Source organism: Sturnira hondurensis, unplaced genomic scaffold (assembly GCF_014824575.4).
Source record: "Sturnira hondurensis isolate 20B ecotype Veracruz unplaced genomic scaffold, ASM1482457v3 Scaffold0007401, whole genome shotgun sequence".
NCBI classification, from domain to species: Eukaryota; Metazoa; Chordata; class Mammalia; order Chiroptera; family Phyllostomidae; genus Sturnira; species Sturnira hondurensis.
The window spans coordinates 7605666-7623602 of record NW_028080032.1 but is presented as its reverse complement, the minus strand read 5'-3'; the positions used below and the strand labels follow the sequence as shown (position 1 = coordinate 7623602).

Sequence of the window (17937 nt, the reverse complement as noted above, 5' to 3'; positions counted from 1 at the left end):
GAAACTCCTTTCCCTGGGAAATGGTCATCTGGTCCTCCCTAGTTTTTCAGGTCTGACATAAGACTGACTTTGCAAGCATTTCTCTACACTAGCAATATTTCATCAAATTAGTCCTTTGGCCCACTCCCCAACCCATCTGGACAGGCGGCTGTCTGACTGGTTCAAGGTTACCAAGAACTCTTTGGTTTTCAAACTTACAAGAAACCAGAGACAAAATATAAATAGATCTTGTGACCAGGAAACAAGCAGCTCCTCCACTTCTGTTGGGGAAAGCCAAGACAACACTGAGCCCAGAAACAAAGAGTTTCTTTTCTACAAGTATCCTGGCCAAATAAAGTGGAAGCACACAAAATGTTTTACTCTGGAAGAGTGAAACATTATAACTGGTATTGTAACGGGGTGCAGTAAAAAAGGCGGGGGGCAAAAAAGGATCTGGAATGGGGTCCAGGGTCCAGAACTCAAGGTGTCCAGGAAATATTAAGATGTCCTCACCCACCCCCCTCCCGGCCCCACGCCCCAGAGATGTCAGTTGGGGGAAGGGACAAATGAAGCAGGGCCATTGAGAGCTGTTTTGTACAGCAAAGGCTTTGCAGCTAACCTCTGGCATGGTCATTTAACATATCTATAACCTTTAACTGGTTTAACTATGTTAAATAGCTGTGGCCATGCTCTGAGCCAGGGGACAGAAGTAACTTTCACCCAAGACATAAGTGGGAGGCAACTCCCAGCCCCCGTTACAGCGCCTGCATGAGAGCTTGGAGATGATTGGCTCCACAGCATGGGGCCACCCCTGCCGAGACTCATGATGGCAGCTCAGTAAACTTGGAATCTACAGGAATGCTGGCAGACATAACCGACTGTGGGAGGAGTGGGAAATGGGGCAGCAAAGGACTGGCGTAGGGATTAAAAACCCAGACACAGCAGCCACTGGAGGAGTACCACGTGGCTTTGCCAGAGTGGGGACCCCCGCAGCTGGGGGTCAGGGGAATCATCATGTGGCTTTAGCAGAGAACTGCCACTCAGCTTTGATAGAGTGGTGACCCTACCATCTCTGCAGCTCTGGTGGAGAAAAGAACCATGAGGTTTTGGCCAGAGTGCAGATCCCTGCAGCTCTGGTAGAAGAGGACCACATGGCTTTGGGGTGCTTCCTTTGGCCGTGTGGCCTGGGAAGCAAGAGAGACTTTGCCTGGAAGAAGGGTGAAAGAACTCTTTGCCAGTAGGCCATGAGAAGGTGGCACATAGCTTTGGAGTAATTAGAGATGCTGCCTGGACGGCGACACAGCAGACGGTGCCAAGGGCCTGAAACACAGATGTGTGTTTCTTCTCCAGAGTTACGGTACCCCGAATTAGGGCAGGGGGAGAAGGAAGTGCTGTGGGCGTCTGTGGGTATCCAAAAGGACTTTGATATTTTAATGGGGACATTGGGTCACTACTTTAAGTCTGTATAGCTTTAAATAAACCTTTCCTTTCCACAAATCTCTGGCATTGAGAGATGTCTTTCCTCTGGTGGCAGACAGCCGAGCCCAGTAGGTGGTCAGGACGGTATTAGTATACCATCCTTGGGAGGGGCCCCTGATATTCAGTAACAGTTTTTGGCATCCCTGGGTGGGCCAAATATTGCCTCCCCCCAGACCTTTGTTCTGTAACAGTATTTCTTACTTTCTTGACCAGTGGATAAAGCTAAATTCAGTTATCCTTTTCTTCCGTACATTTTCTTGCTTCCCAAATTTAATTTTTAACCAGACATAGTCTATTATTTGTCACTGAACCATTAAACCTGTCACTTACTGAAATATTTGCCTACTTTAAAAAAGACCTGGTAAGTACACACGAAGAAAACTACAATGACCCATATTCCCATCATCCAGAATTAAGCACCATTAACACTGGGGTCCATCTGCTTTAACCATCATTAGTGCACTTTTCAANTAGGTGGTCAGGACGGTATTAGTATACCATCCTTGGGAGGGGCCCCTGATGTTCAGTAACAGTTTTTGGCATCCCTGGGTGGGCCAAATATTGCCCCCCCCCAGACCTCTGTTCTGTAACAGTATTTTTTACTTTCTTGACCAGTGGATAAAGCTAAATTCAGTTCTCCTTTTCTTCTGTACATTTTCTTGCTTCCCAAATTTAATTTTTAACCAGACATAGTCTATTATTTGTCACTGAACCATTAAACCTGTCACTTACTGAAATATTTGCCTACTTTAAAAAAGACCTGGTAAGTACATACGAAGAAAACTACAATGACCCATATTCCCATCATCCAGAATTAAGCACCATTAACACTGGGGTCCATCTGCTTTAACCATCATTAGTGCACTTTTCAACTATGCATATAAAATATTCATTTGTTATAATTTTTATGAAAAAAGAACACAAGTGAAACTACAGTTTTCACTGTTCCTCACTCTCAGGGGTCACCACTGTGTATTCACCCAGACGTTTTTTAAAATAGAAATGCTCACACATACACCGAGCCTGCCCACCAACAGCACTGCCCTGCGACTCCCGGGTCTGCCTGAGCGCAGCTGGCACATCCTGGGTAGATGGCCTCTGGTCACCCATGACATTACAAAGCTCCTCCTTTAGGACACCAGCAGACTCAGCAGACATAATAATGCGGGCTATGTTCAATATGCTGCTTGTGTACTATTCTTTATTTCTAACTTTTCCTTGAATTCACACTCAGACAGACCACAGGATGAAGAAACCAAAACCTAAAAAGCAGCACTTTGACCAAGATCACAAGGCTGAGTAAAGATTAATAGCGCCAGAAGCTGAGAGACCAGGTGTCCTGACTCTCAGGATGTTCTTTCTTTCTTTTTCCCCCTATTTATTTATTTATTTCTATTATCTATTTATTTAATATCTATATTTTATTGATTATACCATTACAATTGTTCTATTTCCCCCTTCATTCCCCTCCACCCTGCACACCCCTCTCCCACCATTCCCCCCTTTAGTTTATGACCACGTGTCTCAAGTTCTTTAGATTCTATATTTCCCCTACTATTCTTGCCCTCCCTGCTATCTACTTTCTACCTACTGTCTATGCTATTTTCTGTACCTCCTCCCCCCTTCTCCTCCTCCCACTCCCGTTGCTACCCCTCCATGTGGTCTTCCTTTCTGTGGTTCCACTCCTGATCTAGCCGTCCTCTTGGTTTGCTTTTGTTTTAGGTGTGGTTGTTAATAACTGTGAGTTTGCTGTCCTTTCGCTGTTCATATTTTTCATCTTCTTTTTCTTATATAAGTCCCTTTAACATTTCATATAATAAGGGCTTGGTGATGATGAACTCCTTGAACTTGACTTTATCTGGGAAGCAATTCATCTGTCCTTCCATTCTAAATGAAAGCTTTGCTGGATAGAGCCATCTTGGATGTAGGTCTTTGGATTTTGTGAGTTGGAATACTTCTTTCCAGCCCCTTCTTGCCTGTAAGGTCTCTTTTGAGAAATCCGCTGACAGTCTGATGGGAACTCCTTTGTAGGTGACTGTCCCCTTATCCCTTGATGCTTCTAGGATTCTCTCCTTCATTTTGGTCTTGGCTAATGTAATTATGATGTGCCTTGGTGTGTTCCTTCTTGGGTCCAACTTCTTTGGCACTCTCTGAGCTTCCTGGATTTCCTGGAAGTCTATTTCCTTTGCCAGACTGGGGAAGTTCTCCTTTATTATTTGTTCAAATATGTTTTCCACTCGTGGCTGTTTCTTTCCCCCTTCTGGTACCCCTATAATCCGGATGTTGGAACGTTTAAAGATGTCCTGGAGGTTCCTAAGCCTCTCCTCATTTTTTTGAATTCTCATTTCTTCATTCCTTTCTGGTGGTATGTTTTGTTCTTCCTTCTGGTCCATTCCATTGATTTGAGTCCCAGTTTCCTTTCCATCACTATTGGTTTCCTGTGCATCTCCCTTCATTTCAATTAGTTTAGCCTTCATATATTCCTCTAATTTGTGACTTTGTTCCTCTAATTTGTGACTATAATCAACCAGCTCTGTGAGCATCCTGATCACCAGTATTTTGAACTGTGCATCTGAGAGGTTCACTATTTTTTTCTCTTACAATTATCGGCTCTGGGGCTTTGAGTTCTTCTTGAGCCATATTTTGGACTGTCCGTGCCTGTTATGTATGAGGAGCGGAGCCCTAGGTGTTCACCAGGGTTGTGATGCTATATGTGGGGGCGGGGTGAAAGAGGAACAATGGTAGTCCCGTCTGCCCCTTCCCGCCGCCTCCACTGCCACCATTGCTGGGGCCCACACGTTCCGTCCCACTGTGCGCGAATGTCCGCCCGCGGTCAGCCCTCCGCCACCGGGTTCGCCCACTGGGGCCTGCGGGGTCCGTCTCACTGCTCACTCTGCTGGTTTATCTGCGCTTGAATGTGTGACCGCAGTCAGCCTGCCCCATACCCTCACTGGGTCCGCGCTGCTACCCTGGCTGCCTGTGCGCCTGGGTCGGGGGATCTTTCCTGCCCGACCCTGCTCCGCTGCTGCCTCTGCCTCTCTTACCGGTCCCGGTTGAATGGTTAGTTTTTGTCGGACTTCCGTACAGTTTAATTTTCTGTTCTTTGGCCGCGTCTTTGTTTACTAAACCTTTGTTGTATTCAAACTTGGTTGTGGGAGAAGGCACAGTGTTTCCACCTATGCCTCCGTCTTGGTGGAAGTCCGAGCCTGTTCTTTCTGATACACCTCACCTCACTGATTTCCTGGCAATGAAGTCAGTCACAGAGATGATATATTTACACTCTAAACCATCATCTCTGTCTTCCCATCTTCTGATTTATTATGTAACAGCTTGCTGCTCATGTTTTTATAGCAATCACTGTATATACAGGCAAGGTTATTTTCTTGTTTGGATTTCAAATTGAAAATTTTACATTCGCCTGATTTTCCTCCATAATTTTATGCTGACCTTTTGACTTTCAAAACTAAATAATTAAAACACAAATGTATTCTCTTTACATGTTTGCTCTGTTTGGAATTTTCATACCAATCTGATTTCATATTATCATAGAAAACTGCTGTGAACAATTTGGTGTAACTCTCAGTAAAATATAGTTAGTGTGAAGTTTCTTTTTTTGGGGGGTTGTTTTTATATAAAATCATAATCGTGAGGTATGCAACTGTTCTGAAACACACCCTTTTCACCTACCATTATACCTTAAGACCTTCCCAAGTTAGTACTTAGAATTTAACCTCATTTTAAAAACTACTGTATTTTTAATTGTATTTTATTGATTATGCTATCACAGTTGTCCCAATTTTTCCCCCTTTGCCCCCCTCCACCCAGCACCCCCCATTCCCTCTGGCAATTGCCACACCACTGTTCATGTCCATGGGTTCTTGGGCTACTCCATTTTCTATACTGTACTTTACAGCCCCGTGGCTATTCTGTAACTACCTATTTGCACTTCTTAATCCCCTCCTATCTGGGAACCATCAAAAACACTCCCTGTATCCACGATTCTGTCTCTCTTCTTGTTTGCTTAGTTTGTTTTTTAGACTTAATTGTTGATAGATATGTATTTGTTGCCATTTTATTTCCATAGTTTTGATCTCTTTTTCTTGACTAAGTCCTTTTCACATTTCACATAATAATAGTTTGGTGATGAACTGCTTACTGCTGTACTGTATTCTTTTTTTTAAAATAAAGACTTTATTTATTTTTAGAGAGAGGGGAAGGGAAGGAGAGAGGGTGTGAAACATCAGTGTGAGAGAGAAGCATCCCACAGGTTGCCTCTCACACACATGCCCCGACTGGGACCTGGAAGGGGCCTGCAATCCAGGAGTGTGTCCTGACCGGAAATTGATCCTGAGACCTTTACCTTGTAGGACGATACCCAACCAACTAAGCCACAATGGTCAGGGCTTCTTTTGTTTTTACTTCCCAGCTAACAGGACTGAACATCTGGAATTGTGTTACCTTGCAATAGCAAACAATGCTTCAGTGGGCAACCTTACACGATCACCACTGGCACAAGTACAAGAAGTTTCTGGAAGATAAAGACTCAAAAGTAGCACTGGCGGGTTTAAGATGTACCTGCATTTTAAATTTTGATAGATCTTGCCAAATTGTTTTTTCGAAACATTCACCTACAGTTTCTCAGAGCACCTATTCCTCACAACTTTCTAAACTGTGTTATTACTCTTCAACTAAGGGTAATCTAGTGGTTAGAATTTTCACTGTTATAAATTACATTCTCCCTAATCACTGGGGAGGTTGTCAAATGTTTACTAAGCATCCACATTTTTCTATGAATGCAAATTCATGTCCTTTGCCCATTTTCTACCTGGTCATTTATTTGGTTTTGCCCTTGAGTAATTTGCATATTCCATCACATTTTAAAAGTTGTTTTGGCTATATGTTGCAAATATTTGCTTCAAACTTCTAGACTATGTTATGATATCTTTTTCAGGCAGAAGTTTAAAAGTTTTATATAGTTAAGGCTGTTTTCATTTTACACTTAAGCTTAGGGGTTTTATGTCTTCCTTTTGTGTCTTTCTCACTTAGCATTATAAAAGTATAATAATAAGATGCCAATGCCCTGAATGTGTGGCTCAGTTGGTTGGGCATTGTTCGGCAAAGCAAAAGGTTGCCAGTTAAACTCCCAGTCAGGGCACATGCCTGGGTTGTAGGTTTGATCCCCAGTCAGGACACGTATGACAGGCAACCAAGCAACGTTTCTCACATTGATGTTTTTCTCCCTCTCTTTCTCCCTCCCCTCCCCTTTCTCTAAAAATAAATAAAATTTTTTTAAAACTGCCAATATTTCATTAATTACATGTGTGTGCATCTTAATCATTTAGCTCTCTGCTCCTCTGGAATGTGCTTTTTACCTTTGTGAAGCAAAAATCTATATTTCCCCCCCGAATATGACTGTCCAAAACCATATATTGATCCATTTAATATTCTGATATGGAATTCGCCCCTACCTTTGGTTAAAGATTTTATTTACTTACTTTTAGAGAAAGAGACAGGAAAGGAGAAAGAGAGGGAGAGAAACATCAATGTGTGAGAGATATATCAATCAATTGCCTCTCACAGGCCCCCTACTAGGGACCAGGCCCGAAACCCAGGCATGTGCCCTAACTGGGAATCAAACAAGCAACCTTTCTGTTTGCAGGCCTGCACTCAATCTACATCACCAGCGGTCGGAATGCCCCTTTTAGCATGTGTTAAATAGCTGGATCTTTTCTATCTTTAATTGATCCATTTATCCATTCTCACAGACACAGTACACTTAAAAATAACCAGAGCTTTGAAGTATGTTATCTTTTGAACTTTCTAGTATTTGGATTATTTTTAATATCTGCTAGGGTAAGTCCTTCTGAGCATTGTTTCAAAGATCCCATGGCTTTTATTGAATATATGTTTTTAAGGATGAACTGTAAAATCAGCTTGTTAAGATCCACAAAAATTCCCATTGAGATTTTGTTTTGTGATCATACTGAGTGTGGACAATACTAAGAGTCCCACTCAGTCACATGATGTATCTCTCCATTCATTCCTCTCTGTTTTATACCCTTCTGTCAAGTTTTAAATTTTAATTAAAAAAGAAGATTTGATTTATTTATTTTTAGAGAAGGGGAAGGGAGGGAAAAAGAGAGGGAGAGAAACACCAGTGTTTCTGTCCCCTACCGGGGGACATGGCCTGCAACCCAGTCATGTGTCCTGGGCTCAGAATGAGGCAGGCCAGCAGGCTTGGCCAGCAGGCCCGTGCTCAATCCACTGAGCCACACCAGCCAGGGCTGACATTTTTATTTATTTAAAGTGAGGTCTTCCACTTTCCTTATTAGATTGATTCATTGGTATTTTACAGGTTTTGTTCCCATTTCGATTGTCATCTTGAGTCCATTACACTTTTCAAACAACTTGCTAAACTCTCACTAGATTCTAGAGCTGACCAATGAGTCATGCAGAAGCCATTAGGTGGGCGGTTCCTAAGAAGCTCTTTGAAGGAAAGGAAGGAACTGACTCACCTGGGAGCTGTCCTTTATCTTTCCTTCTCTCACCTGTCCTGTTGATGAGATAGCACAGCTGGAGAGCCTACAGCCATTTTGGGACCGTGAAGCTCTAGAGAAACGGAATTCCGAAGTCCAGATAGCAACATCCATACACAGAAGAGGCCTGGCTCCCGGGTGACTTTACACCAGAACTAGTCTGCCCTCCTCCAGACATGTTTGCCAGAGAGAATACACCCCAAAGTGAAGTCAATGTTGCTAAGTGTCTTTTACCAGCTGCTAAATGTAGTTCCTAACTGATAGGCCACCTCATCTAGAATGGTTAAAACTTGTACCCAACTGCAATTCATGCTTACACAAATTTCACAAATTGGCGTACACAAGACACTCTACAAACTAAATTCAAGAGCTTCAGAAAGCGCTACTCACCACAAATGGAAGATGTTATCTGGAAGTCTGTTCCCTACATTCTAGTGTGGCATCTTATTTTCCATTTTCTTCCACTTCTCCAGCTTTCTTAGCATTTTCCCACACAATCTGCTCTTTGTCAAGTCCGTTTCAAAGTCTTCATTCAGAAAGCATCCACAATTACTTGCCCTCACAAGTGAAAAGGCAGATACTCAGAGCCCTGGTCCAGACACAAGGCCATAGAAGCTTAGCTCAGCAATCATTTGTTCCTTCTCTAGGCACCACACCAAGCCTCCCTGGCCAGCATCCGAACAAGGATGCTGGAGGTGAAACTTCACATTTTCAGAAACCCAAGGTCATAGTCTTGCTTTGCAGCTTGAGTTTTCTTAAGGCAAGGACCATGCATATTGCAACAAGAACCCAAGAGAAACACGGGCATCGGTAACTGGTCAATAAACCTCCCCTGGAGAGATAACCTGCCTCTGTGAGGCTTCATTCACATCATCTCTGCTGAAATGTCACTATCGTGAATCACCCTCTCACCATTTAGCTCCCAAATGTGATTCTATCTTCTCTGAACTCCCATGAAGTTTAACATAGCCTAGCTACACATGTAATTATTCTCTATCCCTTCAATAAGTAATATGTACTGAGTGCTGACTATCTGCCAGGCACTAACCTAAGCACAAGGCAAGCACTGTGGGAAATGGCAATAGAAAATGGTCCCATCCCTTTGGTAATTTCCAGGGGTAGCAAAGAAGGTCCTTCCTTATGAGTCCCTTAACAAGTAGAGATCCGACTTGTACATGGAATAGAGGAGCTCCCGCATAGGAAACCCTTAATCAGATTGTTTTGCTAGAGCACATAGCAATGCAGAGGGTAAGTGTAAGCCATCCTCCAATGGCTTCTCAATAAAGCTTGTATGGAGGTCAAACTTTGAGAGTTGATGTGTGTGAAATGTCTTTATCCTTCACTCAAGCCTGCCTGAGAGTTGGGCTGAATCCAGAATTCTGGGTGGGAATCCATTTCCCTTCAGAAGGCACCACTTGCTCCATTATCTTATAGTTTCCAAACAATCCTACAATTCTTGACCCTATGTATGTGATTTGCAGATATTCTGTTGTCTCAAAATTTTGATGTACCTTGGCATGGCTATTTTTAAATTAATTGTGCTGGATTCTTGGGGAGTACGTTTAATTTGGAAACTCGTGTCCTTTGGTTTTGAGAGATTTTATTTTGAATGATTTCTTCATGCCAACAATAACCACCCACTATCCCTCCTTACAGACATCAGACATCTACAAACCCTTGGGTCATTCAGTCCTCAACATACCCTAAAGATTTCGGATTCTGGATCAGTCTCTTTTGCTAGTACCATTCCCACCTTAATTCATGATAATCTTGACATGTACAGATATTCTTTCCATTCTCCTTACATCTCAGTTCCTTTACTCCTGTCTTCTAAGGAGGCCCTCTATCCTACCCCTCAGCTACTCCCTCCCACAGTGTCCACACCCACGTGGCTCAACACAGCTGAAGGAAAAAAGCATACAACCATGCTGAGCTTCATCTTAAATTTATGACAACAAACACCAAGTGTGAACTTTTGGTGCTGCCGGGCAATCCTAAAATATTTCCATATCAGCTCATTTCCCCCCACTCTCCTGTATGAATTCGGCATCTTCTTCCCAAACTTCCAGCACCTCCCTCCCTCTTCATTTTTAGCTGACAGACTTCCTTCTTCTTTAGCTGACAGCACAGACGTAATCAAAAGAGAACTTCCACTTACTTCCACCACAAAACCACCACTGCACCAGCATTTGCGTCCGTATGATGAATTGTCCATGCACTAATCCAGCCTGAGGTCAACATACCCATTTACGTCCTGGACCCCCTTCTCTCTCACCTATTCAAGGAATTCACCCCTGCTACCGTCCCTTCTCTCTCCTTAATCATCCGTTTGCCTCTTTGTATCCCATCAACTTACAAGCACACTGTAATTACAACCCACCTAAAAACAGGAAGGCCTCTAACACCCATGCCCTTCCAGCCAGAGCCCTATTATCTGCTTTCCCTCATAGTGATCCTTGAAAAAAAATCACCATGACTATCTATACTGCGTGTCAACAATTCCCCTCCTATTGTCTCGAGTCCACTGCACCAGAAGTGTTCTTATCAACCTCACCATCGACCTCCACATTACCAAATCTGGCTATTCTCAGTGCTCATCAGTTCATCAACAGTACTTACCATTTGGCTTTCCGTAACTGTCCTTGAACCTTCTGCTACGCCAGAGTTCGGAAACCATTTGCCAGCCGAAGCTGGATGACATCCCTACACTTGTCTTTTCTATAGGGGACACACAGGACTTCAATGTTAGTCCTCTTCTCTATCTACATTTACTCTCTGTATCGCTACCTAGTCTCACAGCTTTACATAAAAAATTGGGAGTCAGCAGCCTACGAGTGGTACGTCCATTCCCATCTTTCTCCCGAACTCCAGACTTGTATATCCAACTCCTATCCACGATCTCCACTTGGGTATCTATTAGGCAACTCAAAACAAACAAGGCAAAAACTGAACTCTCTTTTCTCCACAAACCCGCTCTTCTTCTAATACTCCCAAATCAGTAAATGGCAACTCCATTCTTCTCAGAGCTGAGCCCCAAAGAGCTGTGACCTCTTACATTATTGTTCCTTCAGCCCTATTTCTTCCTCAGTACTTATTTATCACCACTCTGTACTACAATTTTTATTGTTTCTGCCTCTTTCCACTTATTAAGGAGCTCTTTGAAGGCAGGGGCCTGCCTTATTTGCTTGAATCTACAACACCTAGCACAGTGAATGTTGGACTGTTTGTATAAAAAGGCAGTGAAATTAAACAAATACTGAGTAGGAATAGATCCCCCCTGCAGAAAAAGATTTTGAAGTAGGAAAGCGTACTTTGGCTATTTCCACTGGTACCTTGGTACAAGTCAAGACAGTGACTTGGTAGTAACTCCAAAATCTTAGTGGCTTGAAACAACAAAGGTTTACTTCTTGCTGACTCTACATGTTAAACATAAGTCATCTGGAAGCTTGTTCTGGGTCCCAGCAGGATGGACTAGCCATCATCTGAAGCACCAAGTCACCAAAACAGAGGGAGAGAGTGGTAAATTACATACCAGAAGGTATACACACCATTCCTGCACACACCACACTGACCTAAAGCAACTCACAAGGCCATATGTAAACCCAACTTCAAGGGGACAAGCAAGTACAATTGTACCATATGCCCAGGAGACAGAAACCAAAAATATTTGATGGAGAGCACTAATAACTAGCATACCTTTAAAAGGAAGCTTCTAGTTCTAAGGAACAAGATTCTAACTCCTGATCTCTATTCCTCATTTGTGAAAATAAACACCATGCTAAACCACACACTTGCAAAGCTCTATCGCTGGGTCTTGAGGAATGTAACTTCACCAGTTAGGCCTGCCTCTTTCATCACTCAGGAATCAGAGTGCAGCAAAGAAGTCAGGTGTAGGTAACAGGAAAATGCTGAGCCCAAACTTGCTAACAATGTTCAATGTCAAAGTCAGGGAAAGGCTTGAATGGGTAAGAACAGCATGTTCAGTTGTGTAGAGGTGAGGAAAGGAGGGGAGCCTGAACCAAATTTCTTTTACCATAGGTACAAAACAGCCAGGTCGTGGTGTTCCTTGTACTACCCCTTGAAGACTAATAATTTTCTGAAGACCAACAAGCTTCACTCAAACCACTTGGTGGACGATTCAGAGTTTGATTAATAAGGCCAACCAACATTTATCTTTTTAACATAAAAACACTACTTTGAAAAAAGCTTCCCGCTGCCATTTTCTATAAACAGGGAAAGCAGCGGATATTTTAGAGATGGATTTTACTGGAACACTCCCATAAAAGTCTTCATCCATTAAGTTTTGTTTTTCCCATAAAAGTCTCAAAGACTCAAGATTCCTAAGCTCAAAATGACCTGGGATGAACCCCAAGTCTACACAGAGCCCAGATTTAACAGATGGCTGCTCCAAGTGCTAAAGTATTCAGTGCAGTTTCATTCTATGTAACATTCGGATACTTTGAAACAGTGAAACTTGCTGCCAGAAATGTTAGGATGTTAGGATGCATTGGAGACAGTGCCGCTAAACACTTGGGAACTGTTAAGTCCACCAGGGATTCCATTGGAAGGGCAGAGAAGAAGTTCAAACAATGTAACCTGCCAAATTAAAAGCAAATAAGGACTCCCAAACGTAACCATGGGAATCTAGCCTTACCTCCCTCAATCTTTAGTCACTCAACAAACACGCATTAGTTGCTGGGGTTGGGGAAGGAATGCCAGGAAGAGAAAAGGATTTTAAGATTTAGTTCTTGCTCTGCTTGAATTTGGTTTAGTTAAAATAACAACAACAATAAAACCCAGATCGGTGAGCAAATGGTTAAAAATACAATGCCTTAATCTCCAAAACAAGGATATAGGAAAAGCAGTTCTAACATCCAAGTTCACAACTCCTTCCGAGGTAACAATACCATATTTGCTTTCCTAAGTGGCTAAAATAGAGAAAAAAAGCAAACCAAAAAAATCCTGTTCTGGGTTAATGGCAGTTTAGCAGTACCAAAGCCCACTTCCTTCTCTCTCCCTCCCTCTCAATGGTCTCTGCCAAACCCCTCCATCATTCCAACCTCCACATTCCGCAGGCGGTCCCAGACCAGCTCCATCACAAACAATGCTCAGACTATCAAGGTCAGCCCCAAAGGCACAAGGAGCAGGAATCGAAAAACGAAAAACGGATCTTTCTTTATGGAAAGGGGGTGGGGACCCTTCCCAATATCACCCTCCCCGCACCGAGGCACCCGGGAGTTCGGTCTCTAGGCTTAAGGGCATGGGGTCTGCCGCTTTCGGGGTTCCTAGGCCTCTTTTTCCTATCCATCCAGTTAGTTTTCCCCTCCTGCACCCCTAATGACCTCCAACTCCCCTCAGCCTGAGCCCCCCATTGTGGCGTAAGGGAGCTTCGCGATGCAGGCTGGAGCAGCGGAAGGTGAGAAAATGCGCAATAGGGAAGATGCTGTCAGTGTTTTGTGTGCATGTAGGAATCCGGAACGGGGTACTCTCTAGCGAAGCCTCTGTTAAAGGAAAAGGCTCTAGAGAAGACCTACGGACAGGGGGCATTAGAGGTAAGCTGTTTCTAGGGAAACACATTGAGGGGTTCTGTACAGAGGAGTTATTAACGGGAGTGTCTCTCTAGCGGTTTCCAGAGCAGTAATCTATAGGTAGGCAGGCGATCTACCATAGAGAAGGCACTATGGAGATTCTCTACAGGGAAATCTTTGCTGGGGGAAACGTTCTGTGGGCTGGTGATTTCACAGTAGGGGGTCCTTCACAAGGAAGCCGTTGTGGGAGCCTCGACACAGAGTGCCGTTCCTGGGGAAACGTTCTTCAGAGAGCCGTTTAAGGAAAAACCATCCGCGTGGAAGCCATGCCCGGCCACGCCCTGCACCAGGAGGCGTCGCCAGACCCCAACAGCCCGCAAGCCCGGCCCGGCCACCCCTCCGTAGCCTCGGTCCCACGTACCTGACAGAGGGTGACCCGCGGCCAGAGCTGCCGGGGGACCACGCACGGGACAACCCCAGCCGGTGCGGAGGATACATGTCCATGGCGGCGGACGGCGGGTGACGCAGGGGAACCGTGCCGCTGCGAGGGTCGCACAGGCCCGCAGGGCAGCTCCCGGGCCTCTGCGGCCAGGCGGGGCGGCTGGGCGTGCCGGGTGGGCGGGGGCGCAGCGCGCCGGGCACGTCGGAGGCGGGGGAGGAGTCGATGTGGGCTAGGAGCTGGGGCGGGGGCGTGGCCACTGGCTGGGACAGGGAGCCTCCTTAAGATGGGAGGTGTTTCGGCTGGACGCAGGGATCGCCGGTACCCAGGGAGAGAGAGGGGAACTGAGCCCTCACTCTTCCCTGTCCTCAGGCCCCAGACCTTGGGGTAGGAATCTCCGTGGCGCCCCCAGCCACGCACGCGAAAGCGCCCGGGGGTGGGGCCTCACTCCGCTCCGCCCCGTAGGGTCGGCTTCAACCTCCTGCAAAGCCTTTCTCTGCGACAGCCGGTAACTGCGACAGCGGTAATAGCGACAGTACCTTCGTGCCTTGCTGGCTTCCCGCAGTCTCCCAGACGGTGCCTCGCTACTGTTTTCAAACCCGCCACAAATCAATTGCACGCCCTCCCTTCGAACATAAAGCAGACCTCCAGTTAGCATACGTGCCCAGTTGTGTTCCAGACACAGGCGTTAGAGGTTCATAAGATTCTCCCAGAAGATATCGGGCCATTTCTGTTCAGATCTTGGCTTGACCTGTTTTCAAATACAGGGCATAAATCCCACCAGTCTTGGTCTTTTCTTGTGTAAAACGAGGGAAATACATCATTGACAGGACAGGGTCGCCAGGAGTCCTGTACATACGGGATGTATTTAATGATTTTGTCTTGCGCCATGTATTGACTTTGTCAGGATGCCTAAAATGTCCTGTATTAATCATTTTGCAATCAATTACAAAATATTAAGGCTATTTTTCCACCAAGGTAATTGGCGCTTAAATCACTTAAACTGGAATACTAGCTGAAAATCCTACCTCCATAAGTAAAAGATCTGGGCAATCTTATGGTGTCTCCAGCAGGCTTAACTGAAGGAAGACCAAAATAATTGTATTATTTTTTATATCCAAGGAACGAAAAGACTTTTGGTTCAAATTTAAAGTCGTAAAGAAGATAAAGATAACTTCACATCAGTCCACAGACTCTGAAAATCAGCCAATCAGCGACAGCCTCACTCCAGTGGCTACTTATGAAAATCAACCAGTCAACAACAGCTTCACTCCGGTAACCATGCATCTGGAAGTTAGTAAATCAATTGCGGTCCCAAGCTTCTGAAAGTTAACCAATCGTTGACAGCTCCACGCTTCTAGACCGGAGCCAATCAGCAAGTACCTCACTCAAGGGACCAGGCTTCTGAAAGTTAGCTGGTCCTTAGTTACCTTACAACAGTGACCGCACTAATAAAGCTGCGAGTCCGTCAATCGCTGGAGACACTCGTTTCTAAAACTGTCAATCCTTGAACCCTAGGCTTCCCGAAACCTGTAAGATGAGTCCTGGCTTTGCTTAAGGAGACGGTGCCTTACAAGTACAGCTTTCCTTTGGTGACTGATGAGAAATTCATCTTTACTTTTGTATCAGATACAGAGTTCAACATTCCCGCCCCCTGCCCACACAACTTTGAAATTGCAACCCTTTCAAGATTCAATTCTTCTTGTTATTTATGAGTTTGGACTTGTGACAAACGCAATGTCTCAGCCATGAGATTTATCAAAGACAATCTTTTCAATTCTTGTTAAGGTTGCTATTACCTTTTCTTTTGGTAACACCTCTATGGGTATGTTCATGACATGGTGTAATCACTACCACAACCAACTTTAGAACACTTTCATCACCCCAACAAGAAATCCTGTGCCTTTTAACAGTCATTCCCCCTTTCCTCACCAACCATCCCAGCCTTGGGCAAACACTCATTTTTCTCTCTACATATGAATTTACCCATTCTGAACATTTCATCTAAACAGAATCATATGATTTGTGGTCATTTGTGACTGAAATTTCATTTAGCATAATTTTTACAAATGTCATCCATGTAGTAGCACATCCCAGAATTTCACTTTTTATGATTGAATAATATTCCACTGCATGGATCCATCACATCTTTCTTATCCATTTGTCAGTTGATGAACATTGGGGTTGTTTTCCAAAAACATAGTAGACTTTTCTACCATGTTTTTTAGCTAATGTTGCTATGAGCATTCTCATGCAGCTTTTTGTGTGGACATAATGTTTTCAGTTACCCTGGGTATATAACCTAGAAGTAGAAAGACTGGGTCACATGGTAACTCTGAGTTTAAACTTTTGAGGAACTTCCAACTTGTTTCCCAAAGTGGCAGCACCATTTACATTCCTACCAGCAACATATTCAAGTTTCAGTTTCTCCACATTCTTGCCAATGCTGATTATCCCTCTTTTTTATTATAGGCATCCTAGTGGGTATGAGTAGCATCTCCTTGTGTTTTTGTTTGTTTATATGTTTTATTTGGATTTTATTTTTATTGAGATAACATTGGTTTATCACATGTAAGTTTCAGGTGTAAATTATAATTTGGCATCTGTGTGTATAACATCATGTACTTACTACCATCATTGTGGTTTTGGATTTCATTTCCCTGATAGTTAATGATGTTGAGCATATTTTCACATACTCATTAGCCATTTGTATAGCCTTTGGGTAAATGTCTGTTCAGATCTATTGCCCATTTTTATTGAGTTGTCTTTTTATTAAGTTGTAATAGTTTTTTATATATTCTAGTTACAAGTCCCTTATCAGACATATGATTTGCAAAAATTTTCTTCCACTCTGTGGGTTGCTTTTTTTTTTAAAGATTTTATTTCTTTATTTTTAGAGAATGGGGATGGAGGGAGAAAGAGAGGGAGCGAAACATCCATTTGTTGCTGGAGCAGGACCTTACTTGTCTGGAGCAGGACCCAACTGCAACCCCTGCCGGGTAACCTTTCACGTTGCTGGATGACACCCAACCAAATAAGCCATGCCAGTCAGAGTTCTGTGAGTGGCCTTTTCACATTCCTGATCCTGGGTCCTTTTTTTTAAAAAAAGATTTTATTTATTTATCCTTAGAGGGGAAGGGAAGGAGAGAAGGAGAGAAATATCAATGTATGGCTGCCTCTCCGAATCCCCTGCTGGGAACTGGCCTGCAACCCAGGCATGTGCCCTGACTGGGAATCGAACTGCGATCATGTGATTCACAGGCCTGTGCTCAATCCACTGAGCTACACTAGCCAGGGCCTGATCCTGTGTCCTTTGAAGCACATTTGTTATTTTGATCATATCCCATTTATCCATTTTTTCTATAGTTGTTTGTGCTTTTAGTGTCTTCAGAAACCATTGCCTAAACGAAGGTCATGAGGATTTTCCTCTACATTTTCTCCTAAAAGTTTAATAATTTTGGCTGTTGCTTTTAGATATTTGATCCATTTTCAGTCAAATTTTATATCCGATGTAAAGGTAAGAGTCCAAATTCATTCTTTTGCATGTGGCTATCCGGTTGTCTCAGCATCATTTCCTGAACAGACCATTCTTTTCCTGTTGAATCATCTTGGCACCCTTGTTGAAGACTGTTACCTCTTTTCCATTTGAATCCAAAAATGCGGAAGTGAAAGTGTGACTTTTATGATGAGTCTCCTGAACACTGGACATTTATTAAAGGAGACACAAGTTCTTCTGAAGATCTTTGTGCAGTAGGCAAGTGTTTGTTGAGTATTGAAAATGGCAGAAAGTCAGATTAAGCCAGCATACAGTAAGAGCTAAGAATAAAAGATATGTGGCTTCCTGAATTTGTATCAAAGTAAACAATAAAGCAAAATTTTCATTTAGGGAATTTAGATGAAGAAGATAAAATAATCACAGCAGAAGCTGTAATGGCTGCCCGCACTGTATATTGTTATCAGTCTTTCAGCTCAGATG

The 17937-nt window shown here is 43.6% G+C and overlaps 1 protein-coding gene across 2 annotated transcripts in view; it reads right to left on the bottom strand.

Annotated features, from left to right (window-relative positions):
* The window catches only part of DNAAF9 (dynein axonemal assembly factor 9), a 125877-nt gene extending 111753 nt beyond the window's left edge, over positions 1-14124 (bottom strand). For both annotated transcript variants that reach the window (XM_037051742.1, XM_037051743.1), the window contains exon 1: positions 13944-14124. In XM_037051742.1, coding sequence (XP_036907637.1) covers positions 13944-14026 — 83 coding nt within the window. In that variant the 5' untranslated portion in view covers positions 14027-14124. The remainder of the gene's footprint in view (positions 1-13943) is intronic.
* Positions 14125-17937: the final 3813 nt, after the last annotated feature.